This window comes from Leuresthes tenuis, unplaced genomic scaffold (assembly GCF_036924035.1).
Source record: "Leuresthes tenuis unplaced genomic scaffold, fLeuTen1.0.hap1 SCAF_20, whole genome shotgun sequence".
In the NCBI taxonomy this organism is placed as follows: Eukaryota; Metazoa; Chordata; class Actinopteri; order Atheriniformes; family Atherinopsidae; genus Leuresthes; species Leuresthes tenuis.
This window is the reverse complement of record NW_027325374.1, coordinates 19,214,755-19,238,421: the sequence shown is the minus strand read 5'-3', so window position 1 is coordinate 19,238,421 and position 23,667 is coordinate 19,214,755. Positions and strand designations below refer to the sequence as shown.

General features: G+C 42.8%; 2 protein-coding genes across 3 annotated transcripts in view; both read right to left on the bottom strand.

Moving 5' to 3' along the window:
* spata20 (spermatogenesis associated 20) overlaps window positions 1-13,599 on the bottom strand; it is a 39,277-nt gene extending 25,678 nt beyond the window's left edge. For both annotated transcript variants that reach the window (XM_072373481.1, XM_072373482.1), the window contains exons 1-12: window positions 13,293-13,599; window positions 12,196-12,324; window positions 12,052-12,116; window positions 11,674-11,828; window positions 11,433-11,576; window positions 11,069-11,270; window positions 9,464-9,594; window positions 8,333-8,437; window positions 7,862-7,936; window positions 5,628-5,840; window positions 5,251-5,443; window positions 4,474-4,642 (exon numbers count right to left, since the gene is read on the bottom strand). In XM_072373481.1, the coding sequence (XP_072229582.1) occupies window positions 4,474-4,642; window positions 5,251-5,443; window positions 5,628-5,840; window positions 7,862-7,936; window positions 8,333-8,437; window positions 9,464-9,594; window positions 11,069-11,270; window positions 11,433-11,576; window positions 11,674-11,828; window positions 12,052-12,116; window positions 12,196-12,324; window positions 13,293-13,489 (1,778 nt within the window). In that variant the 5' untranslated portion in view covers window positions 13,490-13,599. The remainder of the gene's footprint in view (window positions 1-4,473; window positions 4,643-5,250; window positions 5,444-5,627; window positions 5,841-7,861; window positions 7,937-8,332; window positions 8,438-9,463; window positions 9,595-11,068; window positions 11,271-11,432; window positions 11,577-11,673; window positions 11,829-12,051; window positions 12,117-12,195; window positions 12,325-13,292) is intronic.
* Window positions 13,600-15,244: 1,645 nt separating this feature from the next.
* Window positions 15,245-23,667, bottom strand: part of pkd1b (polycystic kidney disease 1b) — a 37,285-nt gene continuing 28,862 nt past the window's right edge. Inside the window, exons 31-42 of the mRNA XM_072373951.1 lie at window positions 23,259-23,461; window positions 22,981-23,178; window positions 22,740-22,894; window positions 19,505-19,705; window positions 19,103-19,277; window positions 18,831-19,013; window positions 18,638-18,742; window positions 18,414-18,548; window positions 18,130-18,332; window positions 16,565-16,676; window positions 16,335-16,465; window positions 15,245-16,301 (exon numbers count right to left, since the gene is read on the bottom strand). Of these exons, the coding sequence (XP_072230052.1) occupies window positions 15,575-16,301; window positions 16,335-16,465; window positions 16,565-16,676; window positions 18,130-18,332; window positions 18,414-18,548; window positions 18,638-18,742; window positions 18,831-19,013; window positions 19,103-19,277; window positions 19,505-19,705; window positions 22,740-22,894; window positions 22,981-23,178; window positions 23,259-23,461 (2,528 nt within the window). The 3' untranslated portion in view covers window positions 15,245-15,574. The remainder of the gene's footprint in view (window positions 16,302-16,334; window positions 16,466-16,564; window positions 16,677-18,129; window positions 18,333-18,413; window positions 18,549-18,637; window positions 18,743-18,830; window positions 19,014-19,102; window positions 19,278-19,504; window positions 19,706-22,739; window positions 22,895-22,980; window positions 23,179-23,258; window positions 23,462-23,667) is intronic.

Below are 23,667 nucleotides of genomic sequence, written 5' to 3'. Positions count from 1 at the left end.
AAAGTTCCTAATGGAGTGAAATGACCCAGAAGTATCTGAGTGGCAACCGTGGTAAGAGCTGTGGTAGTCTCTGAATGCCAAGGAACGGTGCAGCGGGCCTTGCTTTATTCATCACTGGAGCGTTTGAGCATTCTTTATGGCAGAAAGGAGATAATTCACCCAAATGTTGGGATTCTTCTTGGTTCTTCTGTGGCTGGAAGAAGAAACATTTTTCAACAAAATCAAGGAAAAGTGCTTTAGAAAAGATGATGCTTCTTTTTTTTTCCCCTTCTGAAAAGTCCCAAAGCGCCCAGAGTTTCATTTTACTAAAAGTTTGTGTGATTTGCTGTCAGTTTGACAACAGACTTGTGCTTTGAAAATGGTGTTACTGTCTAAATTGTTCATGCAAATTGACCCAATGTGTTTGGTTGCATTTCTTTGTGCGGAAACAGGTTTATCGGGATTTGTTCAGCGTTACTGAAAACGATGATTTGAGACCAGATTTGTGGAGACATGTTCTACCAGGTTGTTTCTTTTCCAAGGCTGTTTTATTAAGGCCCGGGGTACCGTTTTCTTCTCATCTGAAACACACTGTTACTTCACAAGCTTTACTGATCTTATTACCAAAGAATGAACAACTGTTGGGGTGATTTTGTAGAAGAGCTGCATAGCAATAATATATTGTGCAGCCCTTGTTTCAGACTGCTTTAATCACTCGCTTAATTACATAGTTAATCTCAATTAATTGCATGTCAATGGAATTTTGTCATCGGTTAAACATCGCTGTCAGATAAAGAATGTTTCAATGCAAACACGTACAACTACAAGCTGAATCTATGTCTTTGGCATTGTGGGTAATGTGCTTTATGGTGACGCTGTGGTGAGTCGGATGCAGAAGTGAGTACATATGAGCAGCCAGTGCGTGCGTTAGAAGGTAAAACATTCCAACACGTCTGTTGTCTAAACGCCGCTCCCTGCGTTCAGTGTCTCGGGAGCGGAAATAAAGACGCGGTTGATGCAAAGTTAATTCGTCACTCTGTCCTTTCTGGTTGTAAAGTTGGAAGTGGGAAACTACGGCTACGTGCTGGAGGGTTGATGGATTGTTGTTTTTCACTGTGCGGCGCCAAGTGCGGTCTGTCACGTATGGTCGATACTAACGCAGTTTGAGTTACACGTGTGCCTGGCTGATGCACGCCTGTGATAAATGAATATTATTCCGAGTGTTCAGAGCGACTGCATTCTGCTTTGTTTCGCTGCACTGGTGCATTTCCACCGTTAGAATCTAGTGGACTTGTTCATATCCACACCATAAAAATGAGACCGCCTCAGCGTGCTATTAACATGTTAACTCCGACAGCACGTGGACGTCTAATATCAGCCAAAACAAACGGGCAGATAAAAAAACCTCAGAGTGTATTTGCTGCCTAAATGTCTGAATGAGCGTTAGTTAAGATTCAGCTCTTGTGGCTGACAGCAAACAGATCTTAACTGGCATGTTTCAAAATCCTGGAACAATGGTAGTGACAGTGGTGATGAATCATTAATGCCTTTGCTTTCAGAGCTGTTTTGTTAGTTTTCTTCTTACTTACAGTAAATCTTGAGCCACCCTTCATGTCTTTGTATTTTGCTTCCAAGGAGCCAGATCCTCTTGTGCTCTTTTTTGTGGTTTTGAGCAACACATGCAACGCATTCACTTATAAAACAAGAAACTAACTCAAAGGAAGAACTAGTGTTGTGTCTACACATAAGGGACAAAAGACAACGATATTAAATGGGATCTTTAAGCACTTTGTTACTAGCAGCCTGTTGCAAATACATGTCATTTGTTCCCATTTCTTTAGTTGCATCAACAAAAATGCCATAGATGACACAGTTTGACAGACATAAAAAGATTCCTAAAGATCTGTTAGCTGAAAACTTGGCATATCTCAGCATGGTGTGCAGTGAGGAAAAAAGTACCAGGGCAGCCCTCTGAAGCCTCATCAGAAATAGTCTCCATGGAAGGGTGGCTGTCAAGAAGCCATTCTTAAGGAAGGGAAACAGGGAGAAATGGCTGAGCTATGCCAAATGACACAAGAAGTGGACTGAAAATCAGTGGCAACAGGTCTTATGGAGGGATGAATCCTCCCCAGAGCCCGGACCTCAACATTATTGAAGCAGTGTGGGATCATCTGACAGAGAACGGAACAAAAGGCAGCCGACATCCAAAGAAGAGCTTTGGGATGTCCTTCAAGAAGCCTGGAGAAAGAGATACAGAATTAAGAATTCATTGGAAAGTAATCACGGCTAAATGTAGTGCAAAAAAACACGTTGACAAGTCAATTAGTAGTGAGTTGACATTTTTGGAGGCACTACTTTCCAGTCCCACAGTGTTCCCTGAAGACAGTAGGAAGACACTGAATCATCCATTTCCAAGCAAGAGCCTCAGAAAGTCTCCGACATCAGTTCATAGCCTCTCCACAGCCTATTAACCCAGTTCGGTCCTACACCTACCATTCCTCCTGGTAAATTAACTCACCGCCCATATGTGCCACGCATGAGAAAGTGATTCACACATGTATGGAAACTAAACCTCAACAAAAGAGCCTCGGTAAGCATTTTCAGTGTTGACGCCGCCCTGAACTGGACAGTAACGAATGAGACGAGAGCTGTGGAACAAGGCCAGAGTGTGCCGCTGTTCACGTGGGTCTTTAAACTTCTACGCATTTCATCATGATGTGGTGGGACTTCTGGCACACTCTTCTGCTGATTTCACACTCATTCACAGTAACTAGGGCACAGGGCTAGCCAAGAGAACGAGGACAGTGGAGCTGTGGTGTTGAATCAACAAGAGACGCTGTATCTGTGGAGGTGCTATGAGGTGTTATTCAAAAACAACCTCATCCACTGACTCAGGGACGAGACTTCCAGAACTTTTGGAGTAACCTTACAACTTAGGTGAAAGGGGGGAAAAAAAGGTGTATGAACCCCTTTTGGAATAATCTGGTCAACTCACCCAGTTCATGTTAACTTAGAAAACCCTTAGACTCTTTGACCCGTCCCGGGTTACCCTGCCTAAAATGCCTGTCCACGGCACAGCCAAAGTAAGCTGAGAGCTCCTCTAAAACTGAAGAATCTTCACATCCATAAAGAAGGAATGCGTAAAGACGAGGCACAGCTGCCAGTGACAACAATCTGAGGGAAGAAAGCGAAAAGACGAAAAATGACGTGAAATATTGCTTTCTCCGCTTGTTTAATGCTTGCTTTGATCGTTTCTGGCTTTGAGTCTTTCATGAGTTGAGCAAAGGACGTACTGACCTCCAAAAGGCACCGAGTTTGAGATTAAACTATCTTTTTTACCATTTTAACCAAGAGCATTGTGCCGTTTCTGTTTTGTTCAAAAGGAAAAAAAGACCTCTGAGCTCACATAGCTGGCTGGGGTAAGAGCCTCCTCTCACTGCACTGTCATCTCTGACCGGGAACAACAACAAACAAATAAATTAAAAACCTCTTCAGCATCACAGGTCATTCAACAGGCCTCTATAATCCAGTTAAAAGATGCTCAATCTCCTTTCAAATAAGCACCATGACAGAGGATTGCAGATTTACCGTAACCAGGTTACTGCGGCGCATGAGAGCATGTTTTCTGATTTCTGACTGTAACCTGATTTACCCAGACATGGTTTCCTGTTAACCTTCCTAGAAGTGCATCTGTTTATTGCTCCTGTACCTAAAAGTGAAAACCTTCTCTGCACAGTCAGCCAAATCTATCTTTTAAACAGCAAGACAGGTGCGACAAAGTCTTTTTCCAGTGATAACAGAATAGGAGAGCCATCCCGTTCTGCTCTGAGTCTGCTGCGAGAGTGACGAAAATAAGCAAGTTGTCCGATGAAAACGAGTCCAAAACGCGGGGCTGGCTTCCTAAAAGAAAGAGGGCTCAAAGTCGCTCATAATAAGTGAGCCTGGAAACTGGAGCCCAAGTGTGTTGCCGAATGCTGTGAAAACGCTATTAAGGTGTTTACATGTCAAGAATGTGCAAGTCAGATCAGCTAAGATATCCTGAGTATACTGTTTATATACCAAGCTCTCAGTCTCAGCATGCAAATGCAGCCAAAGAGGCTATGGTGCTAATATCTGCACCACTATTCCACCCAGAAAGATTTACAACATTTCAGAAATGAGCATGTTCAGAAGCTGAAGCTGGGTTTGAGCCTCGGCTCGGGCCCGTTGCTGCATGTCACGTCACGTCACCCCCCCCCCCCCGCGCCCCTTCCTGTCAGGTAGCTTTTTTACAGAAAGTTTACTTTCATCTACAAAAATAAATGCATTTAACCATGCTCTCTGATGCTCAAACTTAAAGGCAAAACAAAAAAAATCCAAATTATCCTTCGACACTCAACCCACTGCCATTAGATTCTTACATCTTTTTATGATATCAATAACATAAAAAGATGCTGTTTATGAAAAAATAACAACACTGCCATCTTTCATCAAAAATATCTCTCTCTCTCTTACATCTGTTGCACCTCCAACTGGTCTCCGCGGTAACAAGATCGGAGTAAGGTCTGCTGCTCAGCATCCCACAGGTGCTCCCTTAGGAAGCCGGCTGCCTGCACCGCTCTCTCCAGCAGGGCCTCGTCCTCCAGCACAGCTCCAACGCGAGCGTAGGCCGACAGCATCAGGCCTGACAGGGAGGAAGCAGTGGAGGTGACGCTCGTTGTGGTGATTAGGTTCAAAAGAAAAAAAGTCACAATTCTTAAAACATCGCAGCTCTTTCTGCCAAGGTGGCGACGTGCGACCGAGCCGCAGAATCAGCCTAGTTACTTTCCCCTCTCTTTGAAGTTCCCATGTTCGCTCTCATTCCTTCCCTCGTCCCTCTCTACATCCATCCCTGCGCTCCTCTTTCATGTAGCGTATCAAAGCCACTGGTGCACAGCCTGGTCTTCAAAGTGCTGCAGCAGAGGACAGGTGATTAACGGGGGGGTTTGTTCATTAGAGAGGAGAAAGAGGCTCGGGTTTAATTGGAAGCTTCTTGGGATCGCAGAGCCTCATTACCTCACTGACACACCGTCTCGAGACGTCGGCTGTTGAGCCAAGTTTGTGGGTGTGTATATGTGTGCGACTTATGCGTGTGCTTCAGTAATTAGAAAGATCGGAGACAATGTGCTCGACAAACGATGTTTAGGAGCGTCGAATTTGGCATCGTATTCATGCAGAATGACAAGTAATCTCCGCCTATTTCGAAAGTGAGCCAAACGAAGGGCAAAGAAGGGAAATTTGTGGAAACTTTACCGTTCCAGGAGGCCAACATCTTGGTGTCCAGGTGTGGGCGTGGCCGAATCCTCCTCACGTCTGCCAGCTTGGCTCTGGCGGAGGCCAGGACTTTGTTGGCTTTCTCAACCGTGATGCCAAAGCGAGCAGCTGTTAGCTCGACAGAGTAACGCACGATCAGCACATTCTGGCCCTGCAGCTCCCCGTGAGGGTCCTGGCAACATTAAACACAGGAAGTAAACCTTTTCTTATACAAGTCATAGCAGCGCCTCGATGGGCAGCCTCTAACACCTTGAAAGCTTGAATTAAAGTCTGAATTAACTAAACCAAATGTCAATCTTCCCGAGGCTTTTACCTCAAACTGCAATAAAAGCGACTCTTAAAAAAAAAAAAAGCACCTGTTCTGGTGCAACGTTTCCTTGCTCCTTGACGCCATAGTGGTGCGTGAAGATGTCCGCCTGTGTGGCAGCTGCTGTGGCGCCCTCTACCACGTCTGGCAGGAGCTCCCGGATTTCTGACGCCGTCCAGACGCAGAAGGCTCCCTCTCGCTTTTCCTCCCCCCCCGATGCTGGGACAGAGTCTGCATCCTCTGCACTGTAGAAGCCTCCAGACTGCAGAGCAAGATGAGAAGAGAAAGAGGGCTATTACCGCGGGATACTCTTCATCCATCAGATTCTACTGGAAGCATCCTGCTGTGCAGGACAATGGGCTCCAGTTTAAGAAAATACCAGAATTATTGAGGAAGCTGTATGACTTTCAGCAAAGACATTAAACCTGGAGAGGTCGTATATTTTGCAAGTCGAGCTTTTAAACTAAGATAATCAGCATGACACTTGGCTGGGAGGAAGACAGCGTGACGAGTTTATCAGATAAGGAATAAAACGCTGCACTGTGTTAGCTTTCCATCTCTAAGCTAATACCTGGCCTATTGTTGGCAACTAAACAAAAGCAAACTCTTAATATAGTTCCTATTTCTACATAACCATCGGTCAAAGTTTGACAAGCAGTTATGACAGACCAACCGTACCGTATAAAACACACGTCAAAGCAAAGACGTTCAATCTAAATAAAAGACTCTTTTATTTATGGATTGATGAATTGGATATGCGCAGCAGTAGGAGGAAACCATCCGTATGAATGGATAAAAAGGTGCTCAACCAGCTTGTTCTCACTCTGTCAGAGTCGACGGGTCTTTAGGACAACTTTAAAAGACACAGCAGCCAAGGCTGAAATATGCCAAGTTTTAGTTCACAAACAGGTGAAGCTCAAGCACCAAACAGCCCCCATTTCTCATGATGCAACTCCATATTTTATTGAATCATACATTTGACTGCTGATGCCTTAATGTCACAGCTTACTGAATGTTTGCAGTACATGTGCTCTGTTGGCATTAAAGGAGCACAGTGAAATGAGAAGTAATTAACTGATTGAACTCTGATCCTCTCCCTGAACTAAAGATTGTGGATTTATCAGTCATCTGTTTCCCTGTATCACATCACTATATCTGCCACGTCCTCGTTAAGCAGCCCAGTCTTCACATTGAATGGATTAGTAACTGGATATCGCTCATATTGCAGAGGAGAAAGACATCTGACTGTCATTTTACTGCAATTTAAAGGCTTAAAAGAATCATTCCAAACATTTTGGACAAATGGAGCCAAATTAATCTGTTTCTGATTGAAAACAAACAACGTGACGTCATGATAAAAAGGTTTACACAAGAAGATCTTAATGAAACTGAACTTTTCCTTTGAGACTGATCCACTGGAACATGAGGAAACTGTTGGGAACTGATCATTCTTTATGAAAACTTAAGTCAGAAAGCAGGCGAGTTTCCATCGTAGTTCCTGATGAAGCTGTGCGAAAGGAAACCGTGGATAAGGGTTTTATTAGAGCAGAGCAACACTCTGGGAAGGCTTTCAGCGATTTAAGCTTTTAAGTCTTTCTGGGCTGCATTTCAAGATAAACTTCTGACACGTTTCGCTGTCTGACAAAAGAAATAGAGACATTTGTGAATGAGAGCAGGTTGATTGGGAATTCTGTTGGATTAACACACACATACACTTTAGTGTTTTCACAGAAAGATGAAACTTCGGAGCCCGGCCAGATCATCCCGGCTTATTTGAGTCGAGTTGAGCGTATACATACAGGAGTGATCTGGACCCCTTCAGCATTAGTCGGGCTTTGAGAAACTAGACTTTGTACAATTTCAGTCAGCCTACAAGTATTTTAAAAGTCTGGTTTGGGTTCAACAATCAAGCTGAAGCTGAAGCTGAAGCTGTCTCTCAGCCCCTGAAAACAACAGTTAACATGTTCACAGTCATGATGAGAACTCAAGGATTCCGCCTCTCTGAGGAAAGATTAGCCTGTAATTACTTAATAAATCTTAAAGGATAAATCAGCAACCATGAGTGCAGTTTTAATTGTGTTCGCTGTTCTCTGCCATCACCTCATTAATCAAAAGAAATAAAAAGATGACCTGTGGAGGTGAAAAAAAAAAAGGTGCAAAGGCTTTGTGTCAACAAGGTCCCAGCTTTAGCCCTCGAGGATGTGTGAACACAGCGTAGGTACACAAGTGCACACGAGACAATTACACACGGAGATGGTGGTAACCGCAGAGTAAATGACTCACCTTGTCGCTCAGGTCTCTGGAGGCGTAGAGCAGAATGTCCTTGGCCACATCTGCATAGAACTGCTCATCTGATACCTGTAGAAGCACATGGAAAACACCTGCATGAGGGTCGTGACTTAACCAGAGCATAACTTTAAAGATAGATAGCATCATGCGATTCATTTGCAGCATCCGATGACAATGCTGAGGCAGCCTCTATGTCTTCATTAAACACAAGCACTGCATGCGTTTGTGTCCCCATGAGGTTGTTGTTTTTCAGTCTCTGTTTACACAGGCGAAAACCTGTTGTACGCAGATTCAACTGGTATCTGCTTCATCTTAATTCAACGCTGCCCCCTAAACTACGGGAGCAGATCAAACACACGTTCACTCTGACACGTAAAGGGACTTTTCCTGGATGGGTAATATGTGACAAGAGATGCGACACATCAAGAACAGCAACCCACATGCACCCGAGACCATCACACACACCTGGAAAGCTGTTATGTAGGCCACAGCCAGCTGAGCCTGGTCATACAGCATCTTTTCAAAGTGAGGAACATGCCAGGAGGAATCTGTGGAGTAACGATGAAACCCCTGTGAAACGGACACAAACACAGAGATGACTGTACTCTGATATCAATAATCAGGTAAAATGCTACATAGCCTGGAAAACAGAAGCTTAGCTGATATTGTCCAACTTAGAAATCTGACCTGAACTGAAAGAACAAGTGTGACAAATGTAAGATGTACAGCCCTGTTCAGTCATGGTGTTATCAGGCATCCTGGCTCATGCGATTACAAGAGGATTACCCAGGATGCATATTAATACCAGCTCTGATAAGGGTCGGTGTGTTTGTGAGAACAGCTTATATTAACAACAGCAAATAACTTTCACTAACGCCTCCCCTCATAGTCTTTGTTAACTAGTTATTGATTTAGTCAATGAAATGCCAAAATTGTGAGAAATCAAAAGCTCCAAAATATTTAGTTTTCCAGAGGCTAACGCACTAAAAATGTCAGCACTGCATGAGAGCAAAGGAAAGAGCAGCATGTCCATTGCATCTGTGTCTGAGGGCTCTTACACACCGAACCAACACCAAGAACAAGCGGGGACGGCCTTCTGCCTGCTTTGGCAGCAACGGGGGGAAAAAATGCTCTTAAACACCAGACCTCAAGCTGCCAAATCCAATGTACAATGTATGTTGCATAAAAGACAACGTTTGTATAAAATAAGGTCATCGCCAGTTGAGTTTTTATCATCCAACATGCTTCTAGCTCAGTTATATGCTGTTTTAATGAGTTTATACTCAAAAGCCAGTGTCTCAATTTAAATGAACACATAATATGGATTATTTTACAAACATTTAAGCTTTATGCACCAGCTCTCTTTATCCCTCAGCTCTCTTTGCTGTGTGTCTTTTTCTTTTGTTTAGTTTTTAGATGTACATCCAATCTGCTTCTAATCCTTTGCGGTGTCTTGTCAGCTTTTATAGCTATAAAATCAAGGCTCTGATAAACTAACTGAAAAAACTAAACATCCTGAGTACTGCATGAGATCCAAAAAAATCTGCAAGTACTAATTTGTCAAAAATTTCAACCATTTACAACTCCGGTATGAACCTGTGCTACGTGGTCATGGATGCCTCCCAGTGCCATCATGCGGAGCGTGTGCATGGCCATCTCAAGAGCCTCAATCCCTTCTGATGTGGAGCGATTCACAGACCAGTAAGACATAAGGAACATAAGATTCACTGGGAAGGGACAGAAAGAGAAAAAATAAGAGAAATCCTGTCAGATGAGGAGAATTCAAATGGTCCATCAGAGCAGAAAAAGTTGGAAGAAGCATTTAGACCACAAGCATTGCTCAGTTATGGTCCCAGAGAGTTTTATCAAGGAATTAAAATGATTCCTTCAGTGTGCAGCTGTCTGCGTTTCCACTGTGGTCCAGAGTCCTGCAAAGATTAGATGAATTTATCAGCTGACATGTGAAAATATGTCTCTCCTTATGACTGAGGAGTAGATCTGAACTACAGTACATTTTTTTTCAACAGGAACCAAAAGTGAAAAGGAAGACCTGCACTTTAGCTGCAGTCAAACAAAAAGGTAATGTGGCACCTGCTTAGTGAGTTGTGCTGATGTTTGGAATGTAACCACTGTGAAATAATCGGGAAACAGTGGTTTATTTTTCTGAGTGACTGCTCATCATCTTGCCCTCTTCCTCTCGCTTAAATGGCTGAGTTTAAACCTGGTGTTTCCAAACAGTAAACACATGCAGCAGTTATTACCCCAGATACTTTTTTCAAACACTATTTGTAGACACAAAATTGCATTTAAAAACAGTAAACGCTTTTTAAAAAACAGTAAACCAGTGAGCACTGCTTGTAAACAGTGAAATCTGTTTGTAAACCGTAAAATCTGTTTGTACACAGTAAACACCTTTTCAAAACTGTAAACCAGTAAGCACTGTTTGTAAACAGTAAGCACCGTGTTTGTAAACAGCAAGCAATGTTTGTAAAACAGTGAAATCTGTTTGTAAACAGTAAACACTGTTTGTAAACCAGTAAGCACTATTTGTAAACAGTAAACACTGTTTGTAAAACAGTAAGCACTGTTTGTAGACAGTAAGCACTGTGTTTGTAAAACAGTGCAATCTGTTTGTAGACAGTAAACGCTGTTTGCACACCAGTTAGCACTGTTTGTAAACAGTAAAAGCTGCTTGTAAATAGTAAGATTTGTTTGTAAAACAGTTAAAAATTGTTTGTAAACAGTAAAAATGTGTTTGTAACCAGTACACATCTGTTTGTAAACAGTATATGCTGTTTGTAAACAGTAAACGCTGTTTGTAAACAGCTAAATCTGTTTGTAAACAGTACGTGCTGTTTGTGTTTGAAAATAGTAAGAACAATTCATGCAGATAACTTTTGTCATATTTGAGATTCAACATGAGATGACTGAGACAGTCAGATGGAAATAAGAAGCTGATACTCCGGTACTCAACCAATTACAGCTGTTTTTTTTTTTTTTACCATAAACCCAACCCAGAAAGAACTTTTCGAGGTACAACCTTCCAACTGAGGCTGTGTTAGGAGGTTAACTATATCCCCAGTGATTTATTTGCTGGTCCCTGTGTTGGAAATGCAAGGACCCTCCAAAGAGCCTGATCCCTGAGGTGTCTGCAGTCAAAGGGCAGCTTGAGTTGACCGCTCTTGCTCCTGCTGAGCCTACCTGGTGAGGGGAACTTTGGGGCATCTCTAAAGCCTCCGTACTCCTCCTCATAGGAATGGGCCAACTGCTGGAAGCAGCGATTAGCAACATCTGGCGCCAATGGAGGGCTTTCTCCTGGGTTTGCAGTGATGGCTGTGCCTTTCTTGAGAGCCTCAAGGATCCTGTCACCACTGGACTCCAAAGCAGCACGGTTGTTTTGCCACTGAGGAGTGAAAGGCATTCTTTAACACGTTCATATGCAGCCACATCCCTGTCACAGTGTCACAGCATTTTGTGTAAATTACTGCTCCTTCTTACCAACATTGCTTAAATTTGGATGTTTTTATCAAACACTAGAAGCTGCAGTAGAGAAAAATATCATTACTTGTTCAATGATTCTGGTGAGGACTGTCTTGAAGCCAGGTCGTCCTCTTTGATCTCTGGGGGGGAAATAAGTGCCTCCAATGAAAGGACGGAGATCGGGAGTTAACCAGACACTCATGGGCCAACCTCCACCTCCACTTGTTGCCTGGAAACGTCAGCAAGCAAAAGTAAAAAGAAATAAGAATAAACAAAGAACAGCTGACAGAAGCTTTTGTTGTGAGAACCTACAAGGAAGTACACACCTGCACAAAAGTCATGTAGACCTTGTCCACGTCAGGTCTCTCCTCTCTATCTAGTTTAATGCAGACAAAGTTGTCGCTGAGGATTTTACCAATTTCCTCATCCTCAAAAGACTCCCTCTCCATAACATGGCACCAATGGCACGTCGAATAGCCCACTGGTGGTCAGATACAAACAGAGTTTCAGAAAACACATGTTTACTGGTAGATCTGCTGCTACAGAAGCACAACTATGTCCACAACTTAAAGTCCTGTCATATAAGAAATTTGGGTATGATTTATACTGAGTCGTGTCTTTTTTATTTTTTTACATTAAAATGGAAAAAAGTGTCAGTATTTAAAGCATGTTGATAACACAGTAGGACTGAAAAGAGTTTCTGCCTGATAAAAAGATGGGTTTGTCTTCATTTTTTGCCTTCTCAAAAGCATCTTGTCCCCATGGATACCTGCAATAGAAACATTATGTTTGACGATGTATTATCAACTCCCGTGAAATGTATCAAACTGTGGTTTTAAGGGACTTACCAGTCAACAGGGTTGTGTGCATGTTGTAGCAGGTAGGGTGACTTCTCCTTGGCCAATCTGTTGGTATGTCTGTGTGAAGTGGACGCTGACCCTTCACCCCCTGATGCCATGCTCATAAGGACAGACGGACTAGATGCATGACATAGCATATTCACAAAAATGTATTCACAGTCATTGCTAATTGCAAAAAAAAAAAAATACACACAATGGCTTAATTGTTCAGTTCTAATTGTTCAGCTCCCCTACTGATGAGGACAGAGACAATATTTATTATAAAAAGATAACAATGCACAACATTTTACATTGTACTAGAATAAAAATGACCTCGTCTAAACAGTATGGAATTTAACCGTTGGCTTTTTTCATTGGTCTGCTAGTTTAAAGTTGTTTTAAGCAGCACATATTACATTGACACTACATTTTTTCCACCTCTCTGTCACCTGTTATAACCAAGGCGCTCTGCTACACGCGCAGGCTCTCTGACACTGTAGCAACTAGCAAACCGATTCGCACGTCGAATTTCATTTGAATACTGTCTAATTTACAGACTTGGCTTACGGGTAGGAATGTTATGCTTCAGAAAATACGAGTGAAATGTTTAGGAAAGATAAGATCATTTCTGTAAATTCGGGCGACATGTCTAAGAAGTACACGGCAAAATAAGTTTGTATTTGTGGCAAATATATCGTAAGGACGTCCTTAAAGTGCACCGTTAGCAGAGGGCAGCCGTGCAGTTATCAAGTTAACCGTTACAAAGGGCAATACATTATTATAGTAAAATGTAGCTTAGTGGCTTGTGTAGCTACACCGAACTAAAACACAAGCCATTTCGACCTATGTTCATTGTCTGTGCTCACTGGGGAATATTTTCTGGCAATAGTTAATGTTGGTGAATGTAAAAATGTATGCTTTTTTAATGGAGTATCTTAACCAATAGCATAGCACGCTCACATTCACTGTTACCATGCTACGAGCAACATCATACGTATGAAAATGTACCACCAATTGGCACTGTTAAGTCAAGTGTGCTTGCTGTAATACATCAAAGCAAGGTTAACTTCGAGCTAGCGTTAACTACCTATTAGCCGAGGCTTTACCTGAGGTAGCAGGCCGGCTGGGGCTGGAGGAGCGGTGACCTGTCCCTTGGTGGGTGGGGAATTTGTCTAAAACACCTAATGTTATTCTCTGAGCTTTGCTGTGGATTGTCCGCTCTTAGGAAGGCTGCTGTTAAAAGGCGGGCAGGCTTTGCTAAGCTCTTTTTAGACGCCGAGCGACGCCATGCTAGTCTTAACATCCTAATCCACCGTGTGTGTTACTTTGGGAGGCTAACGTCAGCTACTTTGTTGATACAGATTGGGAGTTTAAACTTCCCTGCAGACATGGGTTGCACACGTTTAATGCAATACTGTCACATGGCACACAATAGCGCACTAACAGGCCAGCATTATGAAGGAGGCGGTGTCCCGGTCACCGAAGAAGAACTTAAACCCATTATTTTAGAGAACATCGTGAAACTAATAAGTAGCTGCGGGAACAAAGGAAACTTATTGTAATTGGAAGGCCCAAACTCACAGAGAAAACGTGACTTTCCCACATAACTGAAAACCGTGTATTCATACTGATTAAGACAATCTATTATTTGTGCTCGCAACGCATCTCTGTGACTGGGTTGCCTTTGTTAGTTCTGTATAAGTCACATTCTTTCACCTCACTTTTAAAGACATAATTCCCCTTCACCTATGTGCATTCTGGTGGGTAAAAATCACTCACATTTCCATGCTTTCTTGGAAGAATAAAAAATAGAATAAAGAAAAAGTACAGTTGCTAAACTGTTGTGGAATACTTCTTTGAAAAAAAAAATAAAGTGGTTATAGTCTCGCCCACCATAATGACCACCCGCTGTCAGGTGACATTTCCATAATTAGGTCAGGATTGGGATTCTTGCTAAAGGTCATAAACTCTCACTTTATGCAGGCTGTGAAAAGAAATACTTCCCATGCTCTTACGAACGACTGAAAAAAAAAAAGTACTTTGACATTGACATGCTGTCATTACAACAGGTATGATATTTAGAACTATATAAATGCCACTTTTGACCTCAGCATTAACTGTTAGTTTCAAAATATACCTAGATCAGTCTTACCTTTTATTCAGAGAGATATCCCAGGTGTCCAAAGCAAACGAGTGCAATCTGTACTCCTTTAACTTGAGTACACAGACTTTTTATCAACCTATTTAGAAGTACTTGTTCATAGGTGCTGTTATTACAAACTTGCAATTCAAATGTCACAGGCGTATGTGGTTTCAAAAGAGCTAATGGAAGAGGAAGGAAGGAATTTGTTAGATCGGTAAGGCTGACTGAGTGCAGAGTGCCACAGTATTTTTAGCTGCTATGGTCGAGGGGAAACAACAAATCAAGCTGATGTTGTGAAGATCGATTATATTATAAAACCATTCAAACTAAAATTCTACTGCTTAATAGGTCAAAATCATGAGCATCCACACACATGTACGCACCCTGTTTTATACAGGTGCCTCACACAAGTTCAAAGTGAGATGATGGGAAAGATAAGCAACAGATTAGTATCAGTCCAGCCAGGAACCATAAGGACCTTTGAGAGGAAAAGGTATTATATCAAAGTAGGCATTACGCAGCCTGGTAGCTTTTTGTACTGCAGTTTGACTGCATGCAGTCAAATATATTACATGGTTAAGAGGTTAGACAGAAGTTTTGAAAGCCTCCACCAATTTTCTTCTCTCATATGGCACTGTCCCAAACAGTGTATGAAGGTATTTTCCTTTGAATTGGTCAAATTGAGTCCAATATTCACAGTGCCATGTTCTAACTTAAACTTAAAGCCCATGGACATGGACACAGAAAAATTGTCACGGTATATTTTTGTGTTTTTTTTGTTTTTATGAAAACAAAAATGAAACAACCTCAGACTTCTGGACCAAATGGCCACATCTTTATTCGTCTGTAGATCAGAATACCTACAGTGTCGTTTAGAATTGTCACTATAAGGTACAGTTATATGTGGAAAAAACAACAAAAAACATCAGTTTAGGACGCTATCATGGGTTATAGATCTTTGCAGAAATTTGTCAGAACCCCAAAAGCGGTTTTATCTCTTTATATAAGTGAATTAATTCACATGTGTAAATCAGAGATGTGCCCATTTGACTTTTTTACCTGAACAGCACCTGTTAGCAAACAAAGTCAACTGATTGAAACAGTGTTGCATCTTGCAACATAGTGCTTCGGAAATGCACAAATAAAGGCATTTTGTTGCTGAAAATGACAATAGATCAAGCCTGCCAAAGTCACTCAGAGTAGGGTGAAGTATAGATTACGTTTACTTCCTGTGTGAACAGAGAGTTAGTCTTGCTCAGTCTCTAGTCCTTCAGAGATCCAGGCCTTCCTCTTCGGTGGAAGCCCATCACAGATACACCCTCTTACCCCCTCTTCACTTCTGGGCCTGGCATTTGTGAGTGCTAAATTTTCTCCTCCATTCCTACATGGCGTAACTCCGGAGGGCTGGAAGGGCCTCTGAGCAACATCAGCTGAATGAGAGCTCCCTGAATGCCATGCTCTTCTTCTGGGGAACCGGCCAAACCCGGTGGAACTTGCAGACAAACCACAGACATCGGATGGAGGTGAAACAGTTTCAGAAGAAGTCTTGCTGCAAGATAGTTGCAGATAGACTGGCACCGACTCCGATTCAGAGTAGGAGTTACGTACTCGGGGAAAGCCGTATGACTGAGGTATGGAGGGAGAGAATGGAAACAAGGATGGAAGGGAAATTTGTGGCCTTGGGTAAAGAAGGCCCACCTTTCTGTGCCTTACTTCTCTTGTTCTGTCTTCACCCACTTCCTTTGGCTTTCCTAACTCCACAAATATTCCTTCTTGTTTCTCCCTGTTACTTATCCATCTTTTCCTTCTCCTGGCCTGAGTTTCCTCTAGTTGAATTTCCAGATCATGAATGTCCTCAGTTAACTGGTTTACTCGATCAAAACGATACAGCAGATTATTGATGATGGGCTCCAGGTTGTCCAGGTAAGGCTGAACTTCAAACTTTGGCTTGGTGACTGACAAGTCGTCAGAACTGACAGAGATATCCGAAGACAATGGACGGGACAGTGATGAAGAGGATGACAAAGAGGAGGAGCGGGAAGAGGGAAGGGTGGAAGACAGGATGGAGAAACAAGACTCTTGTGAGGCTCTAGAGGGAGGGATGTCCATGCCTTCAAACTTCACCCTGTGTCTGAACTAGAAGAACAAAAAGAAAGGAAGGTGGACAATCAGCAGCACAAACTAACCACTGCTCAGCGCTACCACGAAAAAGCTTCACAGCATTGCTATGTCTACCTGTTTAGCTTTGGTGATTCCCATCCACAGCTTGAGTCTCTTGATCAAGAACTCCACCATTTCATAATCCTGAGGTTCAATGGTTGGATGGAACAACCCAGCCTGCTCTTCCCTTAAGGACACAGCAAAATTTAGCTACTCTGTGGTACTCAGATAATTATAAAATTCAATACAACATGTCATTTCGGAAGACTTTTTGTGGCTCAGAGGAACAGGAAGCCAGTCCCAGTTGATATAGGGAGTAAGTTGACTTAATTTACATTCAGCATTGAAAATCTGGATATCTAAAAAGAAGCTACGGTGCACACTGAAGTTTTTTTTTTTGTTTAGTTTTTTGGAGAAGAAAAAGAGCCATGCTAATAGCTACTGATAAGGAGGCCATGAGAACAGCTAATTTCTCAAATCTCAAACCAAGTAGTTCTTTATTCTGGATTTTCACGCTGTCACTTCTCCATCCAACAGCTGATTACCTTGTCACCACATTTTCTCAACCACAGACAAGTATCCACAGACCACAACAGTGCACCTGGATCGTGTTACATGTCCATGTAAGTGTCGGATACAGAGGTAAGTGTAAGATGGGGAAACATTTGCTCTTCTCGCAGCCTCTTACTGATTAGCTTTAAGCATAGTTCTTCTGTCAGGAAAACCTGATTTTCCTAACTGTGAGCACAGACAAGTGACATGTATCTTATCTTGCATCTCTTAACAGGTCACAATTTTATCCCAACTTCACTTAGACAGATTGGGGAAGGCTAACATTTTGTTTGGACATTTATAGTAGCCTCATACTAGATCCTATTCAGTTTGGCAATTCTCTGACTTCACCTCTTGCAACACCATAAAATGTTTCCATAAGGATTACATTCTCAAACATGACCATGAATATAGATACATTCCCCTCAGAAAAACTGCATTAATAAGATTGATCCCTGTATTTCTGTATTCCTATATATGCCTACATTTAAGGTTAATGTAATCACATTCATGCTAATCCCATTCCCAAAGGCCTGATTTGAATTTTTTAAATGCGCGAGAGAAAGCTGGAGAGACTGGTAGATGTAGTTGTATATTCATGACAGAGGGACCCTTATCTTAAATTAGTAGTATTTTGGTGCAATATGGGAAACTTAGATCAAAACATTAAAAACAAGTCAAACCTATCACCAGAATGAATGAAATAACAGATTTGATATGTTGTCAAAGATATCAATGCATGCTGAACAGCTAGCCTACCAGCCAGCTACCCTTTCTGTCCTGTGGGATTACTTCATATAATGATACGAGGTGATAGTGACTCACTTAGATTAACTTAAGGGAGAAATCAATAAATAAAAAGCTAAATTGAGCAGTGAATGAAGTTCTTGGCATGCGACCCACAGAGAGCCAGCTAACTCAGGTTTCTTTTCAGCCTGAACATGAATCACTGCTCTCTTATGATGTCCTATCCTCCAGCCACATGGATTGGGTTTTACTACAAAAAAAAGTAGCACTGCTCAGCGATGGCAACCACTTCTAAAGAGGGTTCTCTACCTGTTACACCTTTAAAAGGCAATGTTGTATACCTATATGTACGGATGAGAACAGTTCCACAGAGTCTGGCCAAGAGCCAAACACTTCCGCCCATCAGTAATAGCCCATAGAGAGGTCCTAGAACCGGGTGAACCCTGCAGAGCTTTTGGAGCACTGTCCGGCCCCGCAGGACAGACAGCACTGAGACCCCAGTTTCCTGTCCTGACAGGAAATCTTCCACTGAATGGGAAAAAAGCTGAAACAAAGACATAGCCATATCAAGCACTCTTCTTCTTTCTGAATATTTCTGTCAGCTCAACTTTCTTTTTTCTCATACCGTGTTTCCGAGGTGAGTGCAGAGCACCAGCAGTAGAAGTATTAAGACAGCCACAGCCAACAGTTCCCTCCGGGCCCTCTGCAGTACTCTGCCTATCATTACCCACCTCCGCACAAACCCTAAGGTTCCCAGTAGCTAGAGCACACAGCAACAGAGACAAGCAGACATTTGCTAAAGTAGTTTCTGTGAATAGTGTATAATTAGGAACCAGAGCTCCCATTTACCTTCAGAACTAGTAGAGTGAGCAGGACAGCTGCACTCTGAGAGGACCTCACTGCCAGAAAGGCAGCACTGTGGAAGTTGATGAAGTTCTCAGGCTTGGATCGCAGCTGAATGGTTCATACAGGATATTGAAAGTTAGTAACAGCAATATGTGTAATATTGTCATTCCAACTGTTTGTGAAATCTATTTGGTACCTCTGAGACACATGAAGAAGCAAGAGACAGGAAACAAAGCTGGAGGACAGCTGTCACCAGTGACAAGAAGGCCAAGAGTAGCTGGAACCAGTGATGGCATTGATGTATATACTGAGCACGCTCCATGACCATGGACCACAGCTCCCCAACCATGATGAGAAGAGCAGAGATGAGAAGAAGAATCTGCAGTACAAAGCCAGAGAATGAAACAAACAGTGCTGAATTCTTTGTGAAACAAACTGAATTCTTTCAAAGGACAACAGGTTTGTTACCGCAAGAGCAACATGAAGGTCCAGTCCTGAATAGGATGAGGGGATGAGGAGTGGATGGATGGAGAGGAGGGAGGTGATGCCTTGTGTCTGAGTCGACTTCAGCTCTACAGACACGCAGATGAATAAACCAGACTCTCTGTGGTAGAGTGTGAAGTCTGTAGAAAGACTTCTAAACCTGGAGTGAAAAAGAGTTTGGAAGGTTGCAGACGATGCAGATTTTAATGAACTCGTAGTGCACTTTGTTGGAAGAAACATTTTGTGGTTTGTGGCAAGTTTTAATGGGGTGACAGGCTCCATAATGTTTTAAAGAGGAATTCAACATTAGAGAATAACAATATTAATAAACACATCACTCAGCACGTCTGGAGGATGGCCTCGAGCTGCTGTAACAAATCCACTTACTGTCTCTTGCTCTTGTCTGCCAGCAGCATGTCAGCTAGGAGCTGGCGTGTTGTCACACTGTTATTCCCCAGAAAATCAACTGCCGGAGCATCACGCGCACGTGTGCACTGCAGCCGTGGCAAGCCTACAAGGTGCATGGTGGGGTTCTGGTGGAGGTGTGGCACCAAGGTGTGATTGATCCACTGCTCTGTATCTGACCAGCTGGATGAAGAGAGAAAGGTCCTGAGAGTGGGACTGAAAATCTTGGGAAATGCATCATTAATACCAGCCTGGTATCACAGAATAATTCTACAATAAAGTGCCATTGCTCGTGCAGCAACTGAAAGTGCAATGGAACAGCAACCTAATCCTAACATGAAATTTCAATTGGTTGGGACCAGATTTGAACATGTGAAGCTCCCTATTCCAAGCCCTCTGACCACTAAATGTGGACTTTTCCACCTCTTAAATGGGATGCAGCAGTAGATTCTATTATTTCACACGATGAGGGGACACTATGAAAATAACTCCATACAGGAAGTATGGAGTTATTTTCATGTCCATCTGCACAAAAAAACAATGAACATTGTGTCCGCGGACACAAATTAAAAGTTTTCATGACTATTTGCATGAGACTGGGTTGATCATTTGCACCACTCCTTGGGCAGCATGCTTGTCTGCATTATAAACACAGTTTTTCTTTCATTTTACCCAATCCTACATACATTGTTCACGCTAAAATATATATGTTCATGAACAGCATTTATATTTTCTATTAAATTTGAACCAAACAACTCTTTTTAACATGAGAACTTGAAGTGAACAGCACTCAAAACACTGAATGTTCTTTTCCAGAGTGAATGGCTGCTGTGAGGTGTGGGAGAGGAACAGAGGACACTACAGTACTACCAAAGATCATCATCACAGATTCTGATGGGGACAAAAAAAATTCTAACAACTGTATGCAAACTATGTCCACCACACCTGACAGAAATCAGCTTCATCAACATCCAGTTTTAGGCCCCACATAGAGCTGAAGCATCGACACTGTATTGGGAGATATCTGAGGATGACTGATCAAAACGACAAGCCATTCCCAAAGAGTACGACTCCTTTCCTTTTGCGCTGTTGGCCTGGAGTTGGGTGCAGACTACACCTATATAATGCTCAGTTGGCTGTGTTCCAGTGCCCATATCCCAGTACTCTTTCATGCTCCACAGGACTATGCACCATGGAAGGAGAATAATTCAAAGAAGCTGATGAAACAGTGAGAAATGAACGTGAACTGGTTTATTTCAATCGCCATAAACTTAACTTTGAAATGGTTATTTTAATGTACAAACTTGCGCAACACCGCTGTCCGGCAGTTGTAAATAATTTGGCGCACTGAATGTGTTTCTGTAAGTTTGTGCCTTCAGAAATGACTTTTTTTGTGGTTGCGATAGATGAGGTAGGAGATATCTGTTTTGTTGTGAGATATCTGATTTGTTGAAAGTAAGAAAAACAGAGACTGCACTCTTTAAAAACATGCTGTACTGGATCTTATTGTGTAAGCATATCGTTCTTTTTAAATTTCTGAGTTATGAGAACAATGGGCCTTATCGAGCAACCTTTTTAAGAGGGAATTTCCTCCTATAACCCACTTACTGTACTCTGTTTTCATTAGAGTCCCTACATTCAACAGTTTCTCCTATTTGGAATTTGATCTTTTGATATAGGCTTTAATATTTGTGTTAATTATTCTCACACCTGTGAATCGCCACCTGTCGTCGCTCCTGTTAGGGTTGGTCCCAGGTGACAAAGTGTACCTAAAAAAGCTTTGATGGAGAAAAATCATGGATTCCAGACCCGGGATCTCAATTATGAGCTAGGCCTTTGCCCAGCACCTGGTGGCCAGGCCTTTGCCCATGAGGTCTTGCTGGACATAGCCCAGGTGAGACGCATGGGTATCCACCACCTGCAGGGGGTGCTGTAAGGGTCTCTTGTGCAATTAGGATTGTGTGGCAGACTTAGGTAACAACCTTGGCAGTCTGATCCCTAACTGCTGAAACTGGCCATGGGATAGGGTGAGGAACTCAGTCATTAGCGAGGAGCTCTGAAGGCCAGCTGAGGTGGTAAGGGCATCAGGCCAGGATGCCTTCCAAACGCCTCCCAGTAGAGGTGTTTCAGACATGTCCAACCAGCAGGAGGCCTCAGGGCAGACAGAACTCTTAATGAGACTACATCTCTCAGCTGGTTTAGGAATGCCTTAGAAGAATGCTCTGGAAGAGCTGGACAAGGTGACTGGAAACAGGGAGGTTGGGGGATCTCTGCTGAGACTGTTGCCCCCCATGACCCAGTCTTATTATTACTAATATTCTTTAGAAATATTTTGGTACTTCTAAAAACCTTTTTAGTATCTTTTGATAACATTACGTGCAGGCTTGAATTAGGACTGATTATGCATCCTAAGTCTACTTGCACAGGGGTGTGTTTATTTTTCTCAACACTTGTTTGATTCTGCACCTCTTCAACAGTGCACTGTTGAAGAGGTGGAAGGAATGATTGAGTCAGCACCATCTGTGCAATAGACTGCACCCACGCACACATTCGGGGACACTCTCTCCGGATCCGTTTCCACATCTCAACCACAAACCGTACCGCTCCATTAAATGTGCAACTCATCTGAGACTCCAAGAGCAACCCCTCTTCGTGTGGTTGGCGGCATCCCAAGAAGTGCACTGGACATACATTTTGCATTACAGTTCTGTGAGGATGCACCTCGAGTAGGAGGCTACTGGAGACGTATGGCTCACTGGTCCAGAGCAGTTGTGAATTCAAGCAACACCGGCCTTCTAATATGAATCACTTTCTTAAAGTGTCCTGAAGAATGTGGCCAGTGTTATGGCTCTTCCTGTCCTGTGAAAGGACATGGCTTTGCAGTCTCATGCCATTTTGTGGGGTAGAATAGAGGAGAACTGAACTTTGTTTAGTATTAATAACTGATACAAATCTTTAATTCATAAGGATTCATCATCATAAGCAGACAATTGCAGACAGTTTTTGTCTTAATGTGGTTGCTCAGTGATTCTTAATTTCAAGCTTAATCCCAACAAGAGCAGCTTAGTCAAAATATGTAAATTTAGAGTTTTGATTCTAACAAGCAATGATGTTTGCTTTGAATTGTCTTGCAACACTCTGCTCTGTGGGGCTGAAGCTTTCATGTGGTGCAGAGTTGTGCTTGCTTTGACAGCAGGAAGTCAAGTGTTGTGCTTACTCTCTGAGTGAGGTGAGGTTAGGGGACCCTAAGGGTGCCGTGTGAAGCTGCTGTCTGACGGTGGAGTGCAGCAGCCTGCCCTGCCTCTGCTCCAATCTGTCCTGGTAGTTCACCATCAGCACCAGCAACAGAAACAACAGCTGGCACACGCAGTGCTGCAGGACAGCAGCAGAGGAAATTAAAAAATAATTACATGCTTCTGAAGACAAATAGCTATCAAATGCTTATGCTTTATTCTTACCCTCATGAGAGAGCGCAGAGCTCGGACTTTGCGGGCCTCCTCTTTCGCCTGCAGCAGCCCGTAGCCACATGGCGGTCGTACCTTCCCACTGGGTCCTCCACTTGCCCTGACCACGGTGGTCTCCTGATCCAGCAGCTCCTCCACCTCTGGATCCACAGGCCTCCACAGTGCTGTGCAGACCAAGGCTTGTACACAAACCTACTCACGGAAGATGAAGATTTTCCAAAACTGACATTTCTACGAGAAATGAGCTAATTGGGCCTCATGTTTGAATTCACCTTGATTGGTTCCAGTAGCACAACAGAGGTTAAAAAGGCCGAGAGAGCAGATAACAGCCACATGAGTAAAACCGTTCTGGAGAAGAGACTTCCATACAGTCCCACCACTGCAAGGCAGGCTCCCAGCAGCACAGCCACAACAGGATAAATCACACACAGCGCCCAGGGAGGGAGCACCCAGCTGGGCTGTCCTCGAGCAACACCTACAGAGGGAGAGTGGACCAACAGATATCTGGATAAACAACGTTTTCTGTCAGATAGCATAAAAAAAAGATCACAAGCATAAGAAATGGTTTTGTAGGAGCTCAACCACAGTAATTGGTTGAGGATGAGATAAGCTTGATCCCCCAGCTAGATGATTTTATACAGAGATTACATGAAACAGGTCACAGATGATGAAAGATGTTTG